The 26,772-nt window shown below is 37.0% G+C and overlaps 1 protein-coding gene across 8 annotated transcripts in view; it reads right to left on the reverse strand.

Moving 5' to 3' along the window:
* The window catches only part of MTA3 (metastasis associated 1 family member 3), a 165,360-nt gene that overhangs the window by 56,645 nt on the left and 81,943 nt on the right, over nucleotides 1-26,772 (reverse strand). For 7 of the 8 annotated variants that reach the window (XR_001346010.2, XR_001346007.2, XR_002827169.1 and 4 more), the window contains exons 5-8: nucleotides 16,664-16,727; nucleotides 13,786-13,903; nucleotides 3,983-4,085; nucleotides 1,816-1,915 (exon numbers count right to left, since the gene is read on the reverse strand). Coding sequence is in view for 5 of the 8 variants with exons in the window: in XM_014447846.2 (XP_014303332.2) it covers nucleotides 1,816-1,915; nucleotides 3,983-4,085; nucleotides 13,786-13,903; nucleotides 16,664-16,727 (385 nt within the window). In the remaining 3 variants the exon portion in view is untranslated. The remainder of the gene's footprint in view (nucleotides 1-1,815; nucleotides 1,916-3,982; nucleotides 4,086-13,785; nucleotides 13,904-16,663; nucleotides 16,728-26,772) is intronic. The other variant, XM_023747382.1, reaches the window with a different exon arrangement.

Here is a 26,772-nt window from a genome sequence, read left to right on the forward strand (position 1 = left end):
AGACGGCTCCCGCGGAGTACGCGCAATTCACGCGAGCCGACTTAACTCGTTTCCCCCACTCCAAGTGTTAAATGTGAATCTTTATATAAGTTACCTCACCATTATCTCTAATACAGTCTATCCTAGATGACTTCTTAAGCCCCAAACAACTCAAAAAATTCTTTTTCTGGTATCTTACCTTCCAAATTTAGTCCTCAGAGTCCAGGCAAAAGAGAAATCCAGTGTCTACACAATTACCTATTCTCTGAGACTGAAGCTTTGCCCCAGCCATACCTCCCTAACAATGTACATGGCACTCCACCCTCCAGCCATGTGGGTGTAGACAACAAACCTGAAGTAACAGGCTAGAACATCCACCAACTACTACTTACTAACCACCTCAAGGTTTACTTTGTTCTAAGGAACTTTGTTTCCTCAAAGGGGTGGAGGAAAAGTCAATGTAGTTATTATTGTAAACTGATGATTTTTTCCTTTGCATATTGTACAAAATACACTTTACTTTTCTTTTTTGTGTTCCACATCACTTTTTAATGAAACAAGGGTGAAATCTATGAAGCCTCCATGGCTTCAATACTCTAATAATTATAAATCTTATTATATACCTTAGACTAGCAGTGTTTGAAATTCACAGTCTAGCTATGAGGAAGTTAGACCTAGCAATCTGCTGGTAGATTAAGTACCTGCTCCTAAAAAATTACTGGTGATTTGACAAGTGGCATACATTGATTGTCTTGGATAAATGGATGTGTCAGGTTAGGAGTGCTGAAAGCCCAGCTGCAGTCCTCACAGGAAAAACCACAAGAAAACCAACTGACAGGCTACCCAGGTTCCTGCAGTTCCCCAGCCCTGCCCTCTCTGCACTGGGAGGTCTTCAGATGCATGGTCTGGTCACCTGATGGAGAAAGGTACTACCTGATCTCTTACAGGCCTGCAAACACTGAAAGAAAAGAAAGAACTTGACTCTCCAAATTCACCTGAATGAGAAGTCAATTTTCATTTAAAGGCACAAAACAACTTAGCCTTTCACATGTTCTTTTTGGAAAACAATCAGCAAAACTCCTGTTATCAACATATTAATAATCAATTTTTAACCAGTCCCACTCATTTTTCTAGAAATGCCTCAGGATCTTATATTTTAACATCAAAGTGGAAGGCCTGACACAGCTGGGCAAACAGTATTAAAGATGCAGATCATAGCATCTGAATAACAAAAGGCGATTTCTTCCTACTTTCGCAACTTCTAAAAGATGTCAATTTCATGGCACCAAAAACATAATTTCAACACAAGAACAACATATAGAAAGAGTCCAAGTAAAGCTGAACTTAGAGTAGGTAGAGCAGGAAACCAAGGCATTTAAATGTTGCAGATTTTCTTCAGTGCTGCCTAATCCAAGATAGATAACAATAATAATATTTAAACCCAAGCCATTTTAGTGAGAACGAAACAGAAGACTAATCTGGTAGCGAGAACTCCTCAGTAGGAATCAAGAACAGATCCAAATCCTATCTCTGAAACCAGTTGTATAAACAGACCAAAACAGAATTTCCTGAGCCTGAGTATACTTCTGCTAAAAAAATAATTAACAATTATAGTAATAAATAATTTAGGATATTAGATGTAATATAAAAGTGACCTCCAGACTGCTAAATACTAAAGAAACAAAAGAGATGGAAACACTGGAGGATCTGAAAGTACCTGCCTAGAAGGAACATAAGAGCCAAGATATGCTCTCATGTCTACAACACTGCTATTTGGGGCTTAAAATTAAACAAGTAGCAGCAGAAAGAACCCTAAAATTTCAAAAAGCATCTTACCAGGGTGATGTCTCGGGAAGCTGCAGCTGCGCTCATATGCAAACTAGGCTGCCGTACAGAACTGCTGCAATCAAGGGCTCGAGCGAATGTCCCAACAGCACTAAATAAGCCACAAAAACAAAGAGGGAAAATCAAGACTCTGTTATTTCTTTTATATTTAAAGAAACACATTTTGGTAGTGAATGAAAAATCAAGTTCTTGGATGTTTGAAAATCAAGTACCAAATAAAAATAGTATTTTCTATAAAATTGAAGAATTGACAAGCCAATTTACCATATGAGTCATTACCATTAAATTAAAAGAAAAAGTAGGTTGTGAGGCATAAAGGAGGGAAAGATCTATTTTGAAATGCCACAGAGTAAACAATTTGGCATTCAAATGTGCTAAAAAATGAGAATTAAATTAGCTAGAATTCAACTATTACTGCAAAGCAAGTTCTGACCCCCCTTTTTTTAGCCCAAATTGTGAAATCCCAGTAACATTTTTTCTTGAAATATGGTCAACCTCTTCTTATGAGGCCTCAATATATATTTCCATTTTTAAGAATTACCACACTGATTATCGTATGATTTAGAAAGACTTCCTACATGTAACGAACCCTAACTTCAAGAAATAAAGCATGAAACGACAATGACTTGCTCCTTGTCTCTCTCTCTTTTAAACATGTTAGCTAAGAAAAAGTTTTTAAAAGGTTGTAATTAAACTATAACACGTGAACAAAAAAGTACACATTGTACAGCTATGCAGTTATGGCAAAGTGAATGCATCCATGTCACCAATATCCAGGGTCAAGAAACAAAGATGACAGCACCCTACACTACTCCCTCTCTCCCTCTTCCTCCAAAAGAACCACTATCCTGGATTCTAACACTACACACATTTTGCTCATTTGGGAACTTAAATAGAACCAAATACTATGTACTCTTTTCGTGTCCATCTTTTTTTGTTCAGTTATGTTTGTGGATTCACACATGTTGCTAGCTGTAGCTGTGTTCATTCATTCTCCTTGCTGTGGCGTATCCTCTGCATGATGCTCCCCCTCCTCCCGCGACTCTACTGATGATGGATATTTGTTTCCAGTTTGGATAGTGATATTCATGCCATCTGCATATGGGTCTTCTGGTTAGATGATAACAGTTTACCAAAGCAGCTATATCAACTCATACTCCCACCAGTAGGATGAGGGAGGGAGAGAGGAAGGAAGGGAGGGAGGGAGGAAGGGAGGGAGGTAGACAGTGATGTGAGAGAAAAACATTGATTGGCTGCCCTCGCTACCCTCCCCAAAAGGGATCAAACCTACAACCCAGGTATGTGTCCTGACCAGGAATCGAACTGGCAACCTTTTGGTGCACTGGATGACGCTCAACCAACTGAGCCACTCTGGCCAGGCTCAACTTTATTTTTGAGATTTCTCTCTTTGCTACATATAACTCTAATTCATTCATTTTAATTGTTGTAAAGTAATATTCCATTTAAGTATTATTGCTTGCTGATGTACTCTTAGTTTTTTTCTAATTTTTCTATTACAATGCTATGATAATCTCATTTCCCTTCTGCTTTGCAGGAGGAATTTAACCAGGGACCTCTTGATTCATGGGTTGACACTCAACCACTGAGCCACACCAGCCAGGCAAACATCATTTACTTTTATAAATAAAACAATAAAAATAAATTTCTATCCCATTCATTTTATCAAGAAAACAGGAAAAGAGGTCAGGTAGAGAGGAAGGAAGCCAGTTTGGCAGCCAGGCTTAGAGCTCTCAAAGGAAAGCCATATGCTCAGCAGTAGGCCTTCCCCATGCATGGGTGCAGGTAAGAGGAATTTGAGGCACGCATTATTCTTGACACATGACTAATCACTGCTTTAAATTAAAGACATGGGATTTTAGGAGTTGAATGTCCTCTTTATACTTTTGTGCAGTGCTTACATTTTTACAAGGTGTGTTTATTTTTTAATCTATGAAATTTAATAAATCTATTTCATTTTTAAAACAGAAACTAATGATAATAAACCATTTTATTTAGGAAGTGGTGTGACATATATTAGGCTTTCTTACATAATTAAAAAAAATACAACCAATGAAAAAAGCAGAATACAAAGAAAGGAAAATATGTATAAATTATTTTATAGAGAGAAAGATGTTTTCACGCAATGTGTCATACTCACCGTGCTACAACTAAAAACTGGTCAATCTGTCGATCTGTAAGTGGGCTATTTGGGTCCCAAACTTTAACTTCCAATTTTGACTGTTCCCTCTCATCTGATTCTCCTGTCCGAGAGCAAGGAAAATGGAGTCTTATTACCCATAAGGCACATACACGGTCACATCTGACTGATGACGGCGGTAACCACAGCATTAAAAATGTAAGGTAAATGTTCATGGTTTTTTGGTACATTCTTTCAGACAGCAAATGTAGAACACTTTGTAAAGTGAACACTGATAAAAATGCAACCACACCATATGGTATTTTCATTTGTCATTTACATGTATTTCCTGAATACTTGTATGGGTGAGGCACTAAGCCTCATGCTAAGGGATATAAAAACAAAAAAGAAAGCACTCCTGCAGAAAGACACTTAAACTATAATAAAACTTACACATAAATAACTATGCTACAAATGAAAAAAAAACCCCAAAAACCCTAGATGTCATAAGAGACATACAGATATGGCTGTAGAGAAATCATTTCAGGCTAGTTAGGGAGTGAGGTCATGCAGTAGGTGGCATTTCTGCTAAGAACTGAAAGGTAAAGGAGTCCACTGGCAGAAGAACAGGACGTAAGACTCAGAAAGGAACATGAGCAAAGTCAAGGGCTCCCAAATGTGATTAGAAAAGTAGTTTGTTTCGTCAGGAGTACATTAAGGGGAATCAGGGGAGATAGCTAAGGAAGTGGACTATGAACATGTTACTGAAGATGCCACATAGATTTTCTGAAAAGGGAGGTAATGAGAAGCCCTTGCCTTTTTAGTAAGGGGGTGACAAGACCAGAATCAAACTTCTCATCTCACACTTAACAATGGTATGTAATTTGCTCTATGGATATACCCGATGAAGACAGAAACAACATGACATGGACAATGACAACAGACAGCAAAGGGAGATTTAGGAATGTCAGGGACAGACCGGAGGCAGCGGGTAGATTTCAAGCCTCGAAAACTATAGGGATGGTGCTGGCATTATCAGAAAGAAGACTGAGATAATGCAGGAAACTTTGTTTCAGGAATCGCTCACAAAGAGACATAACCATCAGGCAGGACTCAATGTGAGGACAAAGGATAGTAATGGGAAACAGATTTGGGAGTTGACTGAAATTTTGATTTACAGCTATGGATTTCCTATCAGGCTAGGAACTGGTGTTGGCTTTGTTTTGCTTTTGAATCACTCCAACTACAAAATCAGGCAGTGCCTTGCACTGACTGACATACTATGAAGCTAAACATCCCTGACAAGCTCAGGCTATGGGCTTCTAATGTGTTCAGTCCTGGTATAGGAGCAAGCAAGCATCAATGGCTCAAACAGAGAAAGAGGGAGGACAGAATCAGCCATTCTACCTGTAGTCTCCTAAGCCAACCACTGCTGTCAGGTTGGGGACTTGCCCATCCTGCCCCTTGTTCAAAGGCAGATAACCAGAGAGCCAACTGCCACCCCCAACACACAGAAATGCACGCAGAGTAGAAAGAGTACCGGGCCAAACAGATCTAAAGTGTTGGAAAGGATTTCATTTTTCACTGTTTACAATCCTCAGCATGCTGAGCCAAGACATTCAACATTAGGTTCATAGTTAAAAACAAAAAATTTGCAAACTGTGTAAAACTTGAGAAAGGAGAATGTCACATTTACACTTCCCTATATCTTCCAGTAATATATTTTAAGTAAGTTAAATAGTAATGGTAAAAAAAAAGATAGTAATGATGAAAATAAAAATTTGATATCTTAATTTTTAAATAATACCAGATAAAATGACAATGCTACTCAGTATTGCGCCCCTCTCTGTTATATACTCCAGAACGAAAGGGTAAAACTGATATTTAATTTTCAAATTCTAGTAAAATTGATATTTCAATCCCACCTATTCATTCTGCAGCACACAGCAGAAAGAGAATCCATATAAGAATTCTAAAATAAATTTGCTGCAAACAATAAGAAAACACTCCTGGATGCACTTATACTAACACCTAAGATACAGATTAATACCATGAAATGAGAACAAAAATAGCAACAACAAAATGAAGATAGAAATATCAAACAGTCACTCTAAACTAAATAAGGATTCCCCATTTTGGATTCAACATATAATAACATTTATATAACAGTTTGATCACTTCTTTACAATTAAAAAAAACTTTTAAGAAGCTCTTGAATAACCTTATTTGGAATCTATATAACTAAATTCTCAGCTAAGTGTAAGGAGTAGTCTTTAGAATGGTCTTGGCAACTGTAGTATGAGCCAGAGACTAGAGCAGCGGTTCTCAACCTGTGGGTCGCGACCCCTTTGGCGGTCGAACGACCCTTTCACAGGGGTCGCCTAAGACCATCCTGCATATCAGATATTTACATTACGATTCATAACAGTAGCAACATTACAGTTATGAAGTAGCAACGAAAATAATTTTTTGGTTGGGTCACATGAGGAACTGTATTTAAAGGGCCAGAAGGTTGAGAACCACTGGACTAGACCAAGATTAATTCCATGCTCTACTCATGTTCATTCCAGTCATTGCAATAATCTTACTTTCCTCCTCCATTTATGATCATCTCAAGTCCCACATCATCAAATCATCCAGTTCATGAAGATCTCCCTAATACCTGAATTCCCATGAAATGTATTTACCAACTAACTGTATGAATTGTATATTAGCATCCTATTTTGGCACCAAGCACAAAGGTCAATCAATCCTTTGTACCCTTAAACCCTGGACTAATGCTTCCGCCACTGAGATATAAGTCATGTGTACAGTTTCAACAAAATAAAAATGGAATTCAGGTTGCAGATGTTTTTGAACACAGGGAAATATCTTCATAAGCCCCTTCATCTATAATTCCAAGCTTCCCCAAAGTTGGGTGTTGTTTTTTTTCAACTACAATTTACTTTTAGTATTTTGCACTGGTTTCAGTTGTGTAATATAGTGTTTAGACAGCCATATAGTTTTAACACAGTAGAAAGTGCCACAGATTTTAAGGCCACTAAATCAGCCACTACTTGCACTAGAGGAAGACATTTCTGTAGAATGTCCATCTTTTTTTTTTCTCTTAAGCTCTCTGTGAGAATACATGCTTTCCTGATCGCGGGGGAAAGTCTTAGATGAACTAACCCAACTTCCACACCATAATGACATTTTCCTACTTACCTACTGCACATGAGCTAATTCAAGGTCTTAAAGCATATGTTGCAGCAGGGAGACTATACTAATGTAACTCTTTAACTCTCAAAGATGGAGCCTCCTGAAGTTCTCAAACACTGACAAAAGTATTGAACTAGTAGCAGCAGACAGTGGTGACCAGGGGAAAGCAACTGTAGTAGCTAACAATGTGTTGAGAGCTGTGCTAAATAAATTACTTCATTTGGTCATCACAACACTATTATACAGGGTGGAGCAAACATAGGTTTACAATTGTTCGTATGGAAAATAATACAATAATTAATAAATAATAAGAATAAGCTCTTTCACATACTCACAACTGTAGACCTACTTTTGCCCCCTATATATGTACATACATTATCCCCTTTTTAAAGGGGAAGAAATGGGAACTTAGAGGCGTTGAACAGTTTTTCCAAGGTTATTCAGTAAAAACATAGCACAGCCAGGTTTTACCCAAACCTGTGAATCCACTCATTGTAGTTTAATAATTTAATGTTATTATACTTTTTAGCAGCCACAATTTTAATTTAATATGTAAATAGATTTCTTTCTTAAATGTTCAGTTTTACAACACAGTGAATTAATAATTCAAAAATTTGCACATTATAATATCTTTTTCTACAGAAAATTCTCTAGGTGCTTTATTCAAACTCAATAAAAGATTTAAAATCTCAAAGAACCCTTTACCTTCCTTTGCAAACTACATACCAATCCAAATATTCAAGAGTATGTTAGATGGTGAGCAGTCATAAATGAATTTCAAAACTCTAAAGTCACAAAAAGATTTATTCCCTAGCAAGACAAATGCCACAACAGTATCTTAGAATCCATCAAGATATGTACACAAAGAATGTAAGCCTATAATATATTCTGACATGGTGCTGATGTTGCCACCTCCTCAGGATATTAATTCTAGTTCTGCAACCCATGCCAGTGCAAACTGGAATCTGGCCACTGATCAAATGTACCCACTCAAAAGCATCAAAGTAAATATCTGTTCTTTTCCTAAAAACTGTTTTTATTGATTTTAGAGAGAGGGGAAGGGAGAAGAGAAAGAGAAACATCAATGACATCGATCAGCTGCCTCCCACATGCACCCCAACCAGAAATGGAGCCCACAACCTGGGTAAGTGCCCTGACCAGCAATCGAACCAGTGACCTTTCAGTGCACAAGTTGGCGCTCAACCAACAAAAAGAGCCACACCGGCCAGGGCCATAAATATCCTTTCTCGAATATGATGTTTTCTACTATTTAATTTCCCTGCAAACAGGTACTAGCTATATATGGAAGTTTCTATGATGACAATGTCCATGTTTTTCAAGTGTGGTTTAACCACTGACATACCTATTTGCAGCCCAACACCCTCTCCCTTGACAAAAATATTAATTCGAAAAAAGGAGTTCTTTAAATCTTGTATCTACTAGTAATTGACTACCTATTTATAACTGAAAAGAAACATTTAGTATATGCTAAATGCTTTCAGCTGAAATAAGAATCTAAAGTGACTTCTTCAATTATATGAAAAATATGGTGTTTTTCTTTGTTAAAGTTGAATACTTACAAATAAAGCCAATAAATTATAGACTTAAAAATAAGCTTACCAAGTAATACACAAAACTACATGACTAAATCTTTTTTTTTTTTAACTCCCACAAGACCCAAAAATGGCCTAAACAAAGGGCAAGACATCTCTTGTTTCTGGTTAAGATGTTTTAACCTCATCAAAATGTCTGTTCTCCTTAAAATAATTTAAAAATTAATGGCAAACCCCAATAAAAATAGGAAGATTGTTATTTTTCCTCTCTGGTGTTAGTCAAGCTGATAATAAAACTCATTTCGAAAAATGATACAGCGACTATCCTCACCAGATATTAACACATATCCCAAAGTCTCTATAATTAAAACAGTGAGTTACTAGAGCAGGAACAAATAGACCAGTGGAACAGAACAGAAATCTCAAAAGCAGACCCACATACTGCTCAATATTATGAAATGATCAATCACCTTCCAACGTAATATATAATGTTAATACAATTTCAATCAGAATCCTAATAAATCTGGAAGAGAAGAAATTGACAAATTGTTGATAAACTACCACAGTAAGGGGGGAAAAATCTTAAGAGATGCGATCTCTCCACTAAGAAATTTTAAAAAACAGTAAGGGAAAACTTGCCCTGTCATAAAACATATAAGAGATAGATAAAGTAAAGTTGGATCTCTAACACATGAAACTTTGCTTGGAATATACTTTTATGGGTCTCTATAGAATATTTATGTAACAGTCTGGGAGAATATGTTAAATTAATAACAGTGGTTAACAGTGACTTAGAAGGGATGATCTGAGGTACTACTATTTTTATTTCCAGTGTAATTGCACCATTATCTTCCACAATTCCTATTTTTTGCAATAAAATAATTTTAAGATTTTAAAAAAATGGGCAGAAGCAAAAAATGGGCAGTGGAGCCCTTTTGTTATGCTATGTTACAAAGGGATTTCATCCTAAGTATTTCTAACTGTGCAAATTTCATTTGGGTATTTTGACTACGTATTGAAGAGGTGAGATTCTAAGAAATGTGAAATACCGAACAGCAGCTTTCAACTTGTAGCGGAATCCCAAGGTTCCCTGGGACACCTTAAGAGATTTAATAATAGGGCCTTCTCCCCCCACCTCACCCATAATTACCTAATTTTTCTTATATTATTTAAGGTCATGTTGTGTAATATTTCATTTAAAGAAAAGGTTTTAGTGCCTAAATAAAGTTTGTAAGAAGACTATCAGGAGAAACATTATATTAAAGGCAATTAGTATTTGTTAATGAGCTCTAAGATCTATTTTATTAGTGAACATTGAGTCATATTTTCTAAATACAAAGAATGCCTTTGTCAGATAACTGGTGTAACTCTCCCAATGGCACAGCTGTCTAGAATCATTCCTCTTACTTAGAAGAACCTCAAGTCCATTTTGAGGACTATAGAGTAAATTATTGCATTTTATGTATTATTGTTTCCTAAAATAATTTTTTGAAATTCTAAGCTAGGTGGACATGTTTTGCAAATTATATCACTCTGACTAGACTTTTGCTTTTCAGGGACAATATTATATTTAAATGGTTTTTGGATAAATGGGAACTCGTGAGATTGCACGACCTGATTTTTCTGCCCACTGTTACGTGAAACATCCCAGCTTCATTACTTTGTTCAGCATGTATGTCTACATGAGCAATACACAAAATTTCTAGACTTTTTATATACCTAGGCTTATGCTCAGTCCTCAAGGGAGAACCACACAATCAATGACTCAGGCAGTACAAAATGGTAAAAGTCAAATAATAAGAATAGCATTAAGGATTACATGAGCATCAGGTCTGCACAGCTTGAAGAAGGGAGAGATCAGAGTTCAGGGAGGAGTAATAAAGGGCAGCCCAGGATATACAGGACTTGGGCTGGGTGCCTGTACACACATGAGCACCACGGATGTTCCTGGCTTTTGGCCTGTGCACAGATGGACTTACTAAACTATCTCACTAGGAGCATATACATTTGTCAAAAACTCATAGAACTGTACACTAAAAAGGGTGAAATGTACTTACAACATATAAATTATACCTTAATTACAACAAGGAAAAAGCCCACCTATAAATGACTACCTGGAAGACAAGTTGACATTTTGTAAAAATTTCAAACACATGTACCCTATGATTTAGCAATTGCACTTTTAGGAACATATTTTCCAGTTATATCCAGAGTACAAAATTATCCATTATACCATTACAGCACTATTGGTAACATTTTAAAATCAAGTGTTTTTTAATAATAATTTAGTGAACACTAAATGATATAAGTCTAATATCAAACATTAAGGACTATAAATATCCAAAAATTGTTTCTGGAAGACAAGCCGGTTTGCACCAATCAGAATGTGAGTAAATGCAATCTCCCAGCCTATAATAAATTGATATAGTCCAGTTAAAAAAACACATGTCCCTACACAGTTGAATACAGACATAGCATTCTGTTCTCCAGGCTTAATCATTACTGACTGACCTTTCCTGGTATTGAAGTTCATGAAAATGCAAAAGTCTGCAGTCTTCATTATTCACAGCCATCCCACCTACCCACGACTGACATCAATGTGTCCTACGGTTCACAAACTCTATCCTGAGTACCTGTTGATCTAACTTTTCTGCATACATATTCTAGAAGGAAGGCAAGGTAGAGAGAAGAACCTATGGAAGAGCTCATATGCTTTAATAATCAGAGGGCAGAAATAAAAGTGGAGGCCTTTCTGTGAATAATGCAAATCACACAGGTCTTAAAGAAAAAGATTAATAAATTCTAAACTTCTATATGACAAAAAATTAAATAAAATATATTTACATCACTGTTAAAATGTCTTAAAAATAAAATAATGAAGTGGGGGAGGGGTGCTTACAATAGTTGTAGACAAAGGGCAAATACTTTTGTATTTGTTTACCTTTAATATTCAAAGAACTCCTGCCAGTACATAAAAAGGTAAATGAGAGGAAGGGAGAGAGATAGATAGTTAGAAACATCGATGGGAGAGAAACATCGACCAGCTGCCTCCTGCACATCTCCCACGGGGGATGTGCCCGCAACCCAGGTACATGCCCTTGACCGGAATCGAACCCGGGACCTTTCAGTCCGCAGGCCGACGCTCTATCCACTGAGCCAAAGTGGTCCTGGCGCTTTTGTATTTGTTTACCTTTAATATTCAAAGAACTCCTGCCAGTACATAAGAAGGTAAATAACCAAGGAGAAAATGCACAAGGTATTTACAGAAGGGCTAAAGATAACTAAGACAAGCATAATCTCAAATTCTAAAACTTTTTTTAAATTAAAATAATGAGAATTCAAAATGTGAAGGGGAAAATATCCCTCATAATCACAGTGTTGCTGAAGGCATCTGGTTCTTTCATTTATAACAATACATGCCGGAGTCCATTCATTGTCTTCACTAGCTGAGTTTAAACAGAGACCCCCAAAAGCTAGTAACCTTTGAAGTCCTAGCAAAGGTCAGAACTGCACCACCCAGTTAATCTAGGAACCACCCAGTTAATTTAGGTAATAATAGCTGAAGCATCTTCACCTTAGTTCCCTTAATTCCCATTTATTATTATGTAAATCCTTGCTGATGGGCTAGTCTGCCTGTTAATGGGGTCACCTGCCTAAAGGCTATGCTATGAGTGCATCCCAGATCAATAAAAGCTTGGTGAGACCTAAGCACAGGGAGGAAGTCCTTCGGGACTTGCCCGCCTGGTCCCCCAATATTGCAAAATTATCTCGTGTGTTTTTATTTCATTTGTTGTGCGGCTCTACTTTCAGATACCGAACCCTACTCCACGCAGAACGTGGAGGGAGTGTTACTCGACAAATACAGTATTTTGGAATGGCAAAGAAGCATTTTAGATATCTAAAATGTACATACCATTTCACTTCCAAGGAGTTATGCTTGAAAACTATTTACACAGCATAAATATATGTATAGATTTTCTAACAGCATCATTTGTAATGACCAAAAAAAAAAATCCTAAACATCTAAATGTCTATCAACAGAAGACTGGAAAAGGAAATTACCATGCCTCTATGCAAACGTAAGAACTGTACAGTCACTAAAAAGAATAGTTACTCTACGGGAAAAGATGCTGAAGATACACTGCTAACTGAAAGAAGCAGTTGCAAAAATAACGTGCAACCTGCCACTGCACATGGACCATTCCTGGGTGAAGTATAAGCCAAAGTGGGAACAAAATAAACATGCCCTTTTGATCAGAGTAATTGAACATGGGTTTGAAATGAAGGAAAGGGGATGACATTCATTTCCTATGTTATACATTTCTCTATTTTGTGTTTCTTTTTTTTTAAAATATATTTTATTGATTTTTTTACAGAGAAGGGAGAGGGATAGAGAGTTAGAAACATCGATCAGTTACCTCCTGCACACTCCGCACACTCCCCACTGGGGATGTGCCTGCAACCAAGGTACATGCCCGTGACCCGAATCGAACCCGGGACCCTTCAGTCCGCAGGCCGACGCTCTATCCGCTGAGCCAAACCGGTTAGGGCTGTTTCATTTCTTAATGTAAGAATGTTTTACTTTTGAAATCACAAAATAAAAATTTTGAGTATGCAGTTATAATATATGTTTTGCTAGGAAGATGTTTTTAAAATACAAAGCTTGGAATCTCTTTGTTACATTAAGCTACCCAGATCAGCCAAAATCTCCACCAAAATGTAACTGCTCACTAGATTTCATGGCCTCTTCCTATAGATGGCTTACAGGCACTCAGGATCTCAAGGCACGAGCATGCCACATTAAAACACAAATTCAACAATATGAACATTCTTAAGTTTGCCCTTTAAAAACAAAAGAGAAAACAGCCAAAACACTCATAAAAATGTAAAATCAAAAATGAGTAATTGATGAAATAAATTATTATCCCTTGCTTTTTTCTGCAATTCTAAAATTGGGAGAACCCTTTTAAACTTTACCCTAAAAGTTGTTTCTCCCAACTGAGAAAACCAATGTTTGAGTTTTGAGATACAGTATATGTTCTCATACTACTTGAAACCCAAAGTAAGTCATACCTTCTGAGAGCATTTCTGGAATGTCTGCTTGATATCTAGGTCCCACTCTGATCTCACCTTTGTCAGCTAATAGTGTTTTCACAGAGGGGTCATAGACCAATGAGTAGAAAAAGGTATCCTGGAAAAAAAACAAAACAGAAAATACCTAGGTAAACTTTTTATAAAACAAAAAATCCAATGTCATGATCATGAAACCACAAAACTTCAGAGAGTGTATAAAATTTCACTTTGGTGAACAAATTCATAAATGTTTAAGGAGAACACGAAGTTATTATCATTATGTAATACAGTATAATATTAAATCAAGCCAAAACAAATAGCTTAGAAAAATATATTATAAAGATTTATTATTTGTTCTAGTCTAAAAGAAAACCATTTCACTGCTCTAAAACAGGATTTTGAAAAGCTAGCAAAGTTAAGCCATGTAAGTCAAAGGTAAGATACCTAAAATCAAGTAATCATTTAAACATCCAAAGCCCACACTAAACAGTATGGATGCTTACATAGATAATAGGCACTCTTACTTTTTGAGTGTCCATCTACATTTTATTAAAATGTACACACACCCACATTAATTAAACTATAGAAGAGCTGAGCTTTTATACAGTTTACTGATTAAAGTGTCACACTGTAAACATTTAATTAAACATTTATTACTTATAATTCTATAGTTCTCCTTTAAATTCTGAAGCATTCATATGTATACATAGGTAGGTATATTAACATACATACATACCACCACCATCAGCACACCCACCTGACTATCCATGATCCCATAAAATGCAACAGAGCCCTAGTTACTGAGCCTAATGGATAAGAAGACCCAGCCACCAGTCCTTAGCTGAATTCTGGGTAACCAATGGAGGCCATCTGAACCAGTAAAGTCTTGTCCTTGCTTTCAGCTGTGATTCTGAGGGTCACCTACTGCATGAACCTCTCTATTATATCCTGGAAGGCCGGGCCCATCATTACCATCAGCACTTTACCAAGACCCAGCCAAGCAAACTGCAAATAAGAGTTAGATTATAAAGCTTTCTCCTTTCAAGGTCTTAGAGGCTGTGATAATGGGAAAGGAGAAAACCAAAAAGGAGATACTAAGAAATTCTGCAGTGTTTTAATCATGGTTCACTGTCAGAAAAATTAAACAGCAAAACTGTTCAAAAGTCACACCATTATGTGACATGTAAAAAAATGCTATCTAAGGAAAAGAAAAAAATCTGCAGATTATATAAACCTGCTTAATAGACTGAGGAGGGGCAGGGGGTAAGGACAGTCAGTACATAATCAGAGTTGTTGTTTATTTTTTAAGACAGGAGCAACAAAGAATGTTACTAGGTAACTAAAGCTGTTACCACTGGCTCACTATCAGCTTTAAAAGCAGAGGCGCTTTAGGTCACTTTCAGTCTGTAAAATGTTAGTATAGTATTCCATAAAACAAGATTTTGCGCCCTGGCCAGTGTGACTCAGTTAGTTGGGTGTCATCCTGTTCACCGAAAGGTTGCTGGTTCCATTTCCAGTCAGGGTGTGTATGGGAGGCAACCAATCGATGTTTCTCTCTCACATTGATGTTTCTCTCTCTCTCTCTCTAAAATCAATGAAATTGAGTAAAGATTTTTTTTAAAAAAATTTTTTGTTAAAGTTTCCTTAAACGCACTGCCACAGGTCAGTTCCTATCTCAAAGATTGATAAAAGACTAAGTGGTGAAAAAAACAAACACCTTTGCAAACTTCCACCTATTACAGTCCTTAGCATATCCAAATTGCTAACAATAACATAGAAGGCAAAAAATATCATTTTTTAAAAATCCACTCAACAGTCAAATATACCAATAAAATACACTGAAACATATTGAATGTTCCCTCCTTTTATTTCTGCTTCTGTGCTAATTTATAGCATTATCATTATCCATGTTATTATCAATCATTCTGTTGGACAGACATGTGAGTACCTTCCTTTCTAAATTTCATAAGCGTAAGTTATAAGGACTATTAGCCTTTTTTTCTGCCTTGAATATTTATTTCCTTTTAGTTTTCTTTATTAGAGTTCCTAAAACATAGTAGATCCACACATTTTAGCTATCCTTTTATTTATGTTTTCTTCATTTGAAATATGAGGACAATACTTGAGTATGATAAGAAATATGTCCCTTTAGTTCTTTTTTAAAAACACACACACACACACACACACACACACACGTATATAAAATAAAGATTTAGGGAAAACAAAAACACCATGAAACTATATATAAAGGTAAAATACTGAAGCAACACCAACAGTAAAATATTTTCCCCATAATACAAATGCTAATAAGTCACATACAACTGTGTATAAAGTGGAATACAGGTTATTCTGTTTATAAGCATTTCCTCCCTTCATTTGAAGCACATGCTCGAATTCAACCTGCTAAACATAGTTAAAATTTTTCTTGAAGTTTACAGAAAGAAATGAGTTTATTAGGGTTCCAGGAAAGAGAGCACACCACCAATGGTAAAATCTCATCTAAAAGAGTCTAAAAGAAAAGCTATTTATTAAAAACAATGATGGCAACAAAACAAACAAAAACCAGGAAAGAGGACCAATTACAGTAAAGTCATGTTTTCATAAGCCAAAATATTTCTTCTACCAGCTAAATCATGTGCTGTACTTTATACAGTTTTTCATTACCAACTGAAAAGAGAGAGACAGACACAGGGGTTTTGTCAACTCTTGCCTCAACCAGAAAAATCAAATTATCCAAATACATTTTAGTGATTATACTTTTACTATAATACTGCTATGGTGGTGCAATAATTTGGTACAAAAAGAAATCAATTCAAAAGATATGGCTTCATGCAAAAAATGGAAAAACACACAGAAAACAAGTGTAATTGTGAATTACCTCTTTATCGAGATATGACAATACTGACTCTGTCTCATTCAGAAGGGCAACACTGCATTTCCCCCTGTTGAAAGAGGGGAAAAGTGAATGAACAAATAAGCGTTTAAGAAAGGCTACTCCACCTTCACAGTGGTGACGTATGCAAAATACGGAATATTCAAAATGTAAAGTTGGCATTAAAAATCCAAATGGCAGTTAGGAATATACATAAATGTATATGTGTAAGACTGGCTTTACAATCCTGGTGTTGCATAATCTAAAACACAAGACTGTTTTTGTAGACATTTATAGAGAAGCTAACCTCTATAAATGGAAAGAACTGTTAGGCGGTAAAAGCTTATATCATAAAGCATTTTATAGTTATTTAATTATTCTAGAAAAAAGTACAATGAAAAACCTTCAGATTAAGTCAGTTACTGAGTCTATAATGAGTAAATATGAGGTGGTTTTATATTTTTCAAGCAAAGACATTATATAAACAATGAAAACCAGTATCTAATATAACCTCCAGATTTTTAAAGAAGCCACTGCATATGATAACCTAAAAATAATACACATTCATATCAGGATTAACTAACTTACCTTTATTGAAACTGCTCTAAAGATTAGTTAAAATTTAAACACTAGGAACTTCTACAGAGCAAGGGGCAAAATAACGATCTACAGGCTTGTGCGGACCTTGAAGTTTGATAGCAATTACCTTTGATCCTAAGTCCTGCGCATGAGTTTGGAAATTATGTCAATTTAAAAAGGCTGGTCTAGACTTGAGAAAAAGTAAGGTTATCCAGGCAGAGACATAAATTATGAGCACTTTTAAAATTATCCTCACTAGCTTGAAAAATTCAATATAGCTATATATGTGACAGGAGGATTTTTTAAAATATATTTTTATTTATTTCAGAGAGGAAGGGAGAGAGATAGGAACATCAACGATGCCCTAGCCCAGTGGTCGGCAAACCACGGCTCGCAAGCCACATGTGGCTCTTTGGCCCCTTGAGTGTGGCTCTTCCACAAAATACCACGTGTGGGTGTGCACATACAGTGCGATTGAAACTTCCTGGCCCATGCGCAGAAGTCGGTTTTTGGAAAGGAGATAGACGAAACAAGTATACAAGACGAGTGTGGATGGGAGAGTTGGAAGGGGTCGACCTCAGCGAATGTACCTCAATCAGATTGAGGACGTTTTTAGCAAAGGCCAGCTTAGGAGTACCCTAACTAACTTAATAACAATGTACCTACCTATATAGTTTAAGTTTTAAAAATTTGGCTCTCAAAAGAAATTTCAATCATTGTACTGTTGATATTTGGCTCTATTGACTGAGTTTGCCGACCACTGCCCTAGCCGGTTTGGCTCAGTGGACAGAGCGTTGGCCTGCGGACTGAAGGGTCCTGGGTTCGATTCCGGTCAAGGGCACATGCCCAGGTTGCAGGCTTGATCCCCAGTAGGGGGAGTGCAGGAGGCAGCCAATCAATGATTCTCTCTCATCATTGATGTTTCTATCTCTCTCTCCCTCTCCCTTCCTCTCTGAAATTAATAAAAATATTTTTTTAAAAAAAACACATCAATGATGAGAATCATCAATTGGCTGCCTCCTCCAGGACCCCCACAGGGCAACATGACCTCCTTATTCATAGATTGATGCTCAACCACTGACCCATGCTGGCCGGTCTTGCCAGAAGAATTCTGACTGTTCAAGTTATAGATATTCGTCAGGGCTCAGAAATATTTTCTAAATATGATGTATTTAATTTTCTAAACAAAAGTCACTACTTGCTCCTCACAAAATAACAAGCAAAAATAAACACATTACAGGGAATACAGTCCATAGTCTATATGTATAAAAGGCTAAGTGACTGTCCGACCTCTGGTACCTATCTTGCGCACTGACCACCAGGGGGCAGACAGTCAATGCAGGAGCTGCCGAGCTGCAGTGACTTGGCAGCGGTGGTTCTTGGGTGAAGCACCCTGAAACCAGAGAGGGAGCCTGATTCCTTGTGGGGCTGCATGATTCCACCTTCGGCCTGATTCCACCTTCAGCCATGGGTTATGCTGTTGCTGGGGCACTGTCGCTCCGAATCTGGTTTACTGCACACTTGCGTTTGCGTTCCACACCTTGTAGGACAGCAACTTTGCAGAGTGCCCTCTCGTACTATGGGACCCCTCGGGGGATGTCGGAGAGCCGGTTTCGTCTGATCCCCACAGGCCAGGCCAAGGGACCCCACCTGCTCACTCTGCAGATGCCCACGAGCTGCGGCACCGCCCCAGGTGCAGCTGGCTGGGAAGGAACTAAAGGAGGTTGGCTCCAGGGTGTGTCCGGCCTGTCTCGCCCAGTCCCGCCCATTGGACACCACCCGGGACCACCTGCATTAGTCCCTGCACCAGAGCCAGCACCTTGAGCCAGCTCCGCAAGCCAGCATCTCGAGCCCAAAGACCTGAGTGTGAGTTTTCTTTCTTTTTCTCCCCGCCTCACTCTGCAGATGCCCTTCGAGCCGCGGAGCCACCCCAGGAATTCTAATTAATTTCCTTTCAATGTGTACGAATCTGTGCACCGGGCCACTAGTATTATAATAACTATGCATGTCACCAGGTGAGTGGGGGTGGGGTGGGAGTATCACTTTGTAGTAAAGTATATGCCCTGGCCAGTGTGACTTGGTTGGTTGAAGCATTATCACATACACCAAGGGGTGGCAAGTTCAATTCCCAAGTTGAGGGTTCAATCCCTGGTTGGGGCTCCTGTGGGTTTCTCACATCTCTCTCTCTCCCCCCCCACACCCCCTCCTTCTGTCAAAAAAAAATCAATTAAAAAATTTTTAAGTATATGATTGTCTAATCACTATGGTATGCACCTGAAACCAATACAAAATAATACTGATGTAAACTGTATTAGAAAAAATTAAATTAAGAAAAACAATTCAAAGGAAAAAATACCACAAGCAAAGTAAAATACTAGCACATAGGTTAAAAAAAAATTAGTTTTCTAAACATTTTGTAATACTTCTATATTCCTCAAATTTAAGATCATTTTCTCCTCATAAAAACATCTTTTTCTGGTAATCACCTTAGGTTAATTAACATCACTTCAAAAGATATCTCTGAGAGCATATGATATCTCCATAATATCCAATCTCTATTTTGGTTACCAAGAGTTACAAAGGTTTTCTATTTTTCTAATATATTTTATTCATGCATATTACTGAAGCAGAAAAATTAACATTATTACTTCAGTACACATAACAACACTCAAAAGTCAACAATTACCTGACATGCTTTCACAAAGGACAAAATTATGAGTGGGAAATTGCTCTGTTGCTGTGAGCACATCTACAGCAGCCACAGATGTGCTCTGTAGCTGACCTGTGGCTATGTGCTCCCCCATGCAGCATGCTTAAATAATAAATGGGCTTTCCAAAAGTAAGCTCCATTTTTTTTGCCTCAATAACAGTTAACAAAGCAATATTTGTAACAATTAATACAATAAACTCATTTTTGTTAAGTTCTCAAAAGTTGAGTATTTTTTAATGGGAGGAGAAAAATCTGCTAAATGTTATTTTAATAGATACCACTTTCTTTAGCAGTCACTTGAATTTTAAGGGTTAACAGTCACTGGAAATTCATATAAACAATATAGCATACTTAAAGTCTCCTTCATACTGTCTGAAAGGACAAGAGAAGTTAAACTGAATAATTAAACCATTTTCATAATTATATTAGGAGATAGAAAACACTGGTTATACTGTTTTATAGGCACATGATTAAAAAACACCAATAGGGATACCTCAACCAATCTAAAATATAAATTATTTGGGGCAATATAGCTTTTATGCAAAAATGAAAGGATAATAGGTGATTTTAGTTTTTAAGTTTTCTTTACTATAGCTATATTATACTTTTCCCAAATTAAAAATGAAAATCCAACACAAAAATATTCATGTACACGTATTAACAGCTAACAAAGCAGGATGTTGAGTCAGAGTTATTTTATGAAGTATGATTATGTAATAAACACGTGCTACATGCCAAGAGTTGCCGATAAAAGTAGTTTAAATGAGATTTAAAGTGCTGTCTTCCTTTATGCTGAACAAATATTGGCACATAGATAAACACATGCTAAATTTTAAGCAAACCCCAAACTAAACAAATTATTATCAAACTCTAAATATGATTTATGCTAAATCTCAAGCAATGATCCTCATTGTTCTCTTCCATAATACTTTAATCCTTAAGGAATAAAGATACCCAAACATGATGATAAACTATATCAAAGACCATACACAAAGAAAGAACACTCTAGGCCCATATAATTATTCATACTGCTTTTCTACAGGGAACCATGCAAGAGCAAGGAATTTCCATGGAGATAACATACTACCCCACAGATCATTCAAAAAGTTCTTTAAAATATACTGTTTCAGAGACCGTGCTGGGATAGAGAGACATGTGAATAAACATAACACAACATGGTCCCATGTTTAATGGCAGGTGCTGATCAGCTTACTGTTTGCTTATCAGGATGTCCTGTATAATCCAAGAAATTCAAAAACCATATGTAAAAATGTGCATACAGGTTATATATTTCTTTTACCTAAAGATGTTACCAATCTGGATAAGTGAAAAAGAGGAAGTTTAAATTAGCATTCATTTCCATACTGCCTGAAGAGTTCCATTCAGTTTCATACAACTGCAGCTTGTGGAACGGTTCAGAACTTACCATCCCTGCTTGGAAAAAAATCCAGATTTCTTAGGCACACCAGACTGAATGAATCCAAGTATCTTGGGGAAGGCTCAGGAATCTACCTAATCAACAAGCATCACCAGTGACAAGGCACACTGAACTTGGGATACCACTACGACAGATGCAAGGTCTGCTTTAACCTTAGTCCTTGTTCAATGAAAGCCATTATTTCTTCATTTTTTAAAAAAAGCATTTTTCTCGCTGGCCTTATGAGTTTACATTTGCTCTGAAGACTTTTTCATATTAAAAAAACCATGCTAGCCGAAACCAGTTTGGCTCAGTGGATAGAGCGTCGGCCTGCAGACTGAAAGGTCCCAGGTTCAATTCTGGTCAAGGGCATGTACCTGGGTTGCAGGCACATCCCCAGTAGGAGATGTGCAGGAGGCGGCTGATCGATATTTCTGATGTTTCTCTCTCATCGATGTTTCTAACTCTCTATCTCTCTCCCTTCCTCTCTGTAAAAAAGCAATAAAAATATATTTTAAAAAAATAATAATAAAAAAAATAAAAATAAAAAAACCATGCTAGGTTCTGTGATTGGAAATTCAGCGAATAGACAGTTTTATACAGCATCGTATCCATTAAATACAATGAACAACCAAATAAAATAATGAAGCTCAAAGATCCACCATGCTTTCAGAAAGATTAGAAATTCTGAAGGAAATTATTTCTAAACCAGAATTCTATGCTTAAACAAATCTCCATTAACAGTGAAAAACATTTTCAAGTAAGTAAACACTAAAAACTTTTTACATTTTAGAAGACTAATGGAAAGGAAAAAGCAAAACAATTATCATACTCTAAGGAAAACAAAAGGTTGTACGAGAAAGAGTACCAGTATGTAAGGAATATTTACAAGTCATAAAATACAAAGATTGATCATTAAGTTAAATAAAAGTTGTGATATATTGGAAACACAAGGGAAAGAGAAGGGAAGGAAGAGGAAGTAAAGAGATTTCTAAAACTGAAAAATTAATAGTAGCAGTGTCAGAGTGGTAAACGTGCAGAGAAGTTGAAAATGACTGCAGTGGGGGAACACATTTATTTGATTTTTAAAATAATAAAATTTAAATTTAAAGCAAAAGGGGGAATCCTCATTAGATAAAGTGCATAAATTTGTATGACTACGATATATACTAAGGGAGCAAATTTTCCTCAACCTTCATGTTACTGACATATGTTGCAAGGGCTATCCTGGTAGGGTCATATTTAAGTAGCATCGCTGGCCTCAACCCCACTGGATGATAGTAGCATCCTCACAGCGAGTTGTGACAACCAGAACTGTCCAGACCTTGCCAAAAGTCCCCGAGGACATAAAACTGCTTTAAGAACTGGTTAAAAACCAATGCTCTATACTATTACATAAACCTTAGCAACAAACATTCAAGGACTGCCTATGTTAACTGAAGGAATATGATTTTATAGATTATAAAAAGGAGGAGGACAAAGAAGACAAAGGAATTTGGAAACCTTTAAGCATTTCTATTCAAAGATATATTTTTGTTGTTAATATTGCTTTAACAGATGTTAAGAAATAAAAATAAAAGAAGGATCAAAAAAAGAAAACCAAAAAAAAAAACCCACAAAATTGGAACATCTGTTTGAGTAAGGCAGGGGAATAAAAACCAAGAAGAGAAGTTAAGGCTTACTGTGGACTTTATGAAGAAAAATGACAAGCAATGTTTTGGAAAGACCATTCTGCCTGTGGCATGTGAAGAGTACTGAAGATTAAGACTTTAATCCACAATTCAGGAGATTGGATAAAAATGTGAAAGAAACTGTCCACAAGTAAATTCAAGGGAGGGGGTTATCCCTCCCTTGGTGCCACTTTCCCCTTTTACAGCTAGGAGCCAGTGAAATGTCCAAAAGATAGGGTACTAGAAAGTTCCCCTGCTCCAGAACAGGATGACAATTTGTTTTGACTGCCAGGAAAATCACAGGCATTTCCACAACTGTGTGGAACACCCGTACTAGGAACAATATGCAGTATGTACTTCCATCTAGCCCAGGGCTTTTCTGCATCGTGGTTTTGGTTAGAGAAGGAAACATTTCAACCCATAGGGAATAAATTGATCATTTCAAAGGAAAGATTATATAGTGTAACCACCACATTTTTTTAAAGTGTGTATAAAAATGTTAACTTTAAAATGTTAAATTGGGATATGGTTTTTCCCCACTTACTATACTTTTCCTCTAGTTGTGCTACTAGCAACCCTATGAGCCTAAGCACACTAAGTAATTAAAGTATCAGTAGATGGGCTAAAAGATAAAAGTCAGAGTTAGCTCAGAACCAAAATCAGAAAATATAAGAAAGGACAAAGAGCCCTGCTGGCCAGTGTGGTGCATTGGTTGAGCCTCGACATATGAACCAGGAGGTCACAGTTCAATTCCTGGTCAGGGCACATGCTTGGTGTAGAGGGACACTCCAGAGTACATGAACCATGCTTTTAAAACTCCTTATTTTCACCTTTCTTGATCCTTTACATTCCCATACACTTTAAAATCAGCTTAATTTACACACACTTATACTTCACACACACGCAAACACTGCTGAGCTTTTCTTTGGAACTGTATTCAATCTTTGGAATAATGTGGAGAAAACTGACATACTGTCATGCATTTACTTATCCTGCATTTACTTAAGTCTTTTCATTCCTTCAGCAATACTTTATAATAGTTTTTACACATCTTTCCCCCTTTTCAAACATCTTGAGATTTATTTCTAGGTGTTCAGTGTTCTTTGATGATATTGTAAATGGTTATCTTTTTAAACTTAGTTTTCTAACTGATCCCTCTTCACACCATATACATAAAACAAACTTCAATACAAAAGATGAAACAATAAAACATCAAGAAAACATAGACTCTCTTCACAATCTTAAAAATCTTTGCCTATTCCAAGACAGTGACACTTGGATTCTTTCTTGAATGAACACCCTTCCTGTACTTAACTGTCCTCCCCTCCTCCTGCTGTTCCATCACTCATTTTCCAACCATATTTCTCACATATTTAAAAACAAATCAACGAAGCTAGAAAGAGCAAAGATGACATAGTGGTGCAGAAGAATAAGCACTACTTAGCAAGAGAGGAAGCTACACATTGTCATTCCAAGTAAATTCCAGCAACGTGCGGCCAAAGTCCAACAAATACACTTAAGATTAGAAGAGAAAAGGTATTAACGATACACCAAAATATTGGTGCTGTTGGGTGGAGGAATTATAGAGTGAGCCTACCTAGTCAACAAGTTATGAATAGCTTCTTTCCATGCCTGATGTCATGTACACATCATAATGCTGTACCTCTGCAACCAGGCAGTCCGGGTTCAATTTCTGAATCTGCCATTTAAAAGCTGTGAGTCCAGCCCTGGCTGGTTTGGCTCAGTGGATAGAGTGTTGGCCTGCGGACTAAACGGTCCTGGGTTCAATTCCAGTCGAGGGCACATGCCTGGTTGCAGGCTCAATCCCTGGTAGGGGGCGTGCAGGAGGCAGCCAATCAATGATTCTCTCTCATCATTGATGTTTCTATCTCTCCCTTCCTCTCTGAAATCAATAAAAATATAGTTTTTTCTTAAAAAGCTGTGAGTCTGACAATTACTTAACCTTTTTGTGCTTCGGTCTTCTCATCTGTAAAATGGGGGTTATAACAGGACCTACTTCATCAAGTCATTGTGAGGATTAAATAAGATATATGCAAAGCAAGTGGGATAACAGTGATCATAAAGGTTCAATAAATGTTAGATATTTTAAAAGCCAAGTTCAATAAACATGGGCTGTATATGACTGAATATAGTATTATATATACTTACAACAGGTCTCGTAGCTGGCATTAACAATCCATTTTATAGTGCTTTATAAATGGTGTATGCAGCATATATAATTTATTATTAATGGCCTAAGACACTGTGTGAAGCATGCTGCCTCTTCCCTTTGTCAAAACAAAAAAGTTCCCAAAGCATTCTCATTGCTCAAGTCCTATGTATTTCACAACAAGAGCTGAATCACTAACCCTACCCAGAACTGTCCGGATCTCTCTCTTCCAGTGGAATCAGGGAATCAGAAGGAACAAAGAGTTGCTTCCCTGTCACTCTGAGAAGCTCACAGCATCTCAAACTACAGTATTATAGCTCACAAATTACCAAGAACCTCAGGAATACCTGTCAGGTTTTCTCCTATGCTCCACATGGCACAAGGAAAATCTGGGCAGGTGATAATGTCCCTGAGACTAAAAAGCCAGTATTCACCCAATGAGCCCTCTTTGCTGCCAAACAACAACGGGGCTCCAGTAATTTCCTCCTGTTATAGCAGAAATAGATAGGGCATGACTTCAACAGTAGCAAAATGTCAGATCGCATTCAATGTGCACTTGTTCCACATCAGCATGAGGGCTGGGCAGCACGACTCCATGCTTTGGCCAGAGAATGCCCCGAACCCCATTCAGCTGTTCAAAGATGAAAGCTACAAATGTCCCTTTTAATTTGGGGAAGAAAACAAAGCCCCAGATGCCTGTGTCTCTGTCATAATTCAAAAGAATTGCCACCTGATCAACTCCTTCTTGAGTTTATGAGCTAGGGACCTTGTCTTACTTACCAAGCACCTAGTAAACTACCCAATCTGGAATATTCTCAGGAAATGTGTTCAACGGTGACTGATCACATATACCATGTAATTTCTATGTTCAACACAGGGTGTCTTGATAATTATATTTCAATATACTCTCTCAGTCCTTATGAAAGATGAAAAACACATCACTTTTTCCCTTCCAAGCAATCTGTTAAAGGAAACTAGCATTACTTGTAAACAGATTCTAAGCTATCAGGAGGGTAAATTAAAAATATACTTGTGTGTTTTGATTACATTTTAAAAACCATTTGTCACATTCTTGTACTGGCAAGATTTTTAAAACTGGCCACATAACTTCTTGAGCTTAAAATGAATTTTTACATTCTAGCTTCTTCCAATTAAATAATCAATTCATATGGCTCTTTAGCATTTATTAGTTACATACATCTGTAAGAAAATGATTAAAGGTTTTCACATTTTATCTTTTTGAGCAAAAATTAACTTACTCTCCTAATTCCTGGGTAAAATGACTATCCAAATTATCTGGCCTAATTATCTTTTTCAGAAAAGGACCTAATTCACACAGAATATACTAACTGTAGCCAATCTAAACACAGTATTCCCTAAATAAAGCAACAATATAATGTTAACTTATATTGAGGGGGTTATCAAGACATTTCTTAAAAGAATTGGGGGAAAAAGAATTACAGTATCTTCGTCATACATTTCCTACCTTAGAAGATCTCTATGCCTACTTTGAAAAGAGAGTCCTTGGAGTTGAAGGGCATGCGCGCGTGTGTGGGTGTGTGTGTGTGT

The sequence above is a fragment of the Myotis lucifugus genome, unplaced genomic scaffold, assembly GCF_000147115.1.
Source record: "Myotis lucifugus unplaced genomic scaffold, Myoluc2.0 scaffold_6, whole genome shotgun sequence".
NCBI lineage: Eukaryota > Metazoa > Chordata > Mammalia > Chiroptera > Vespertilionidae > Myotis > Myotis lucifugus.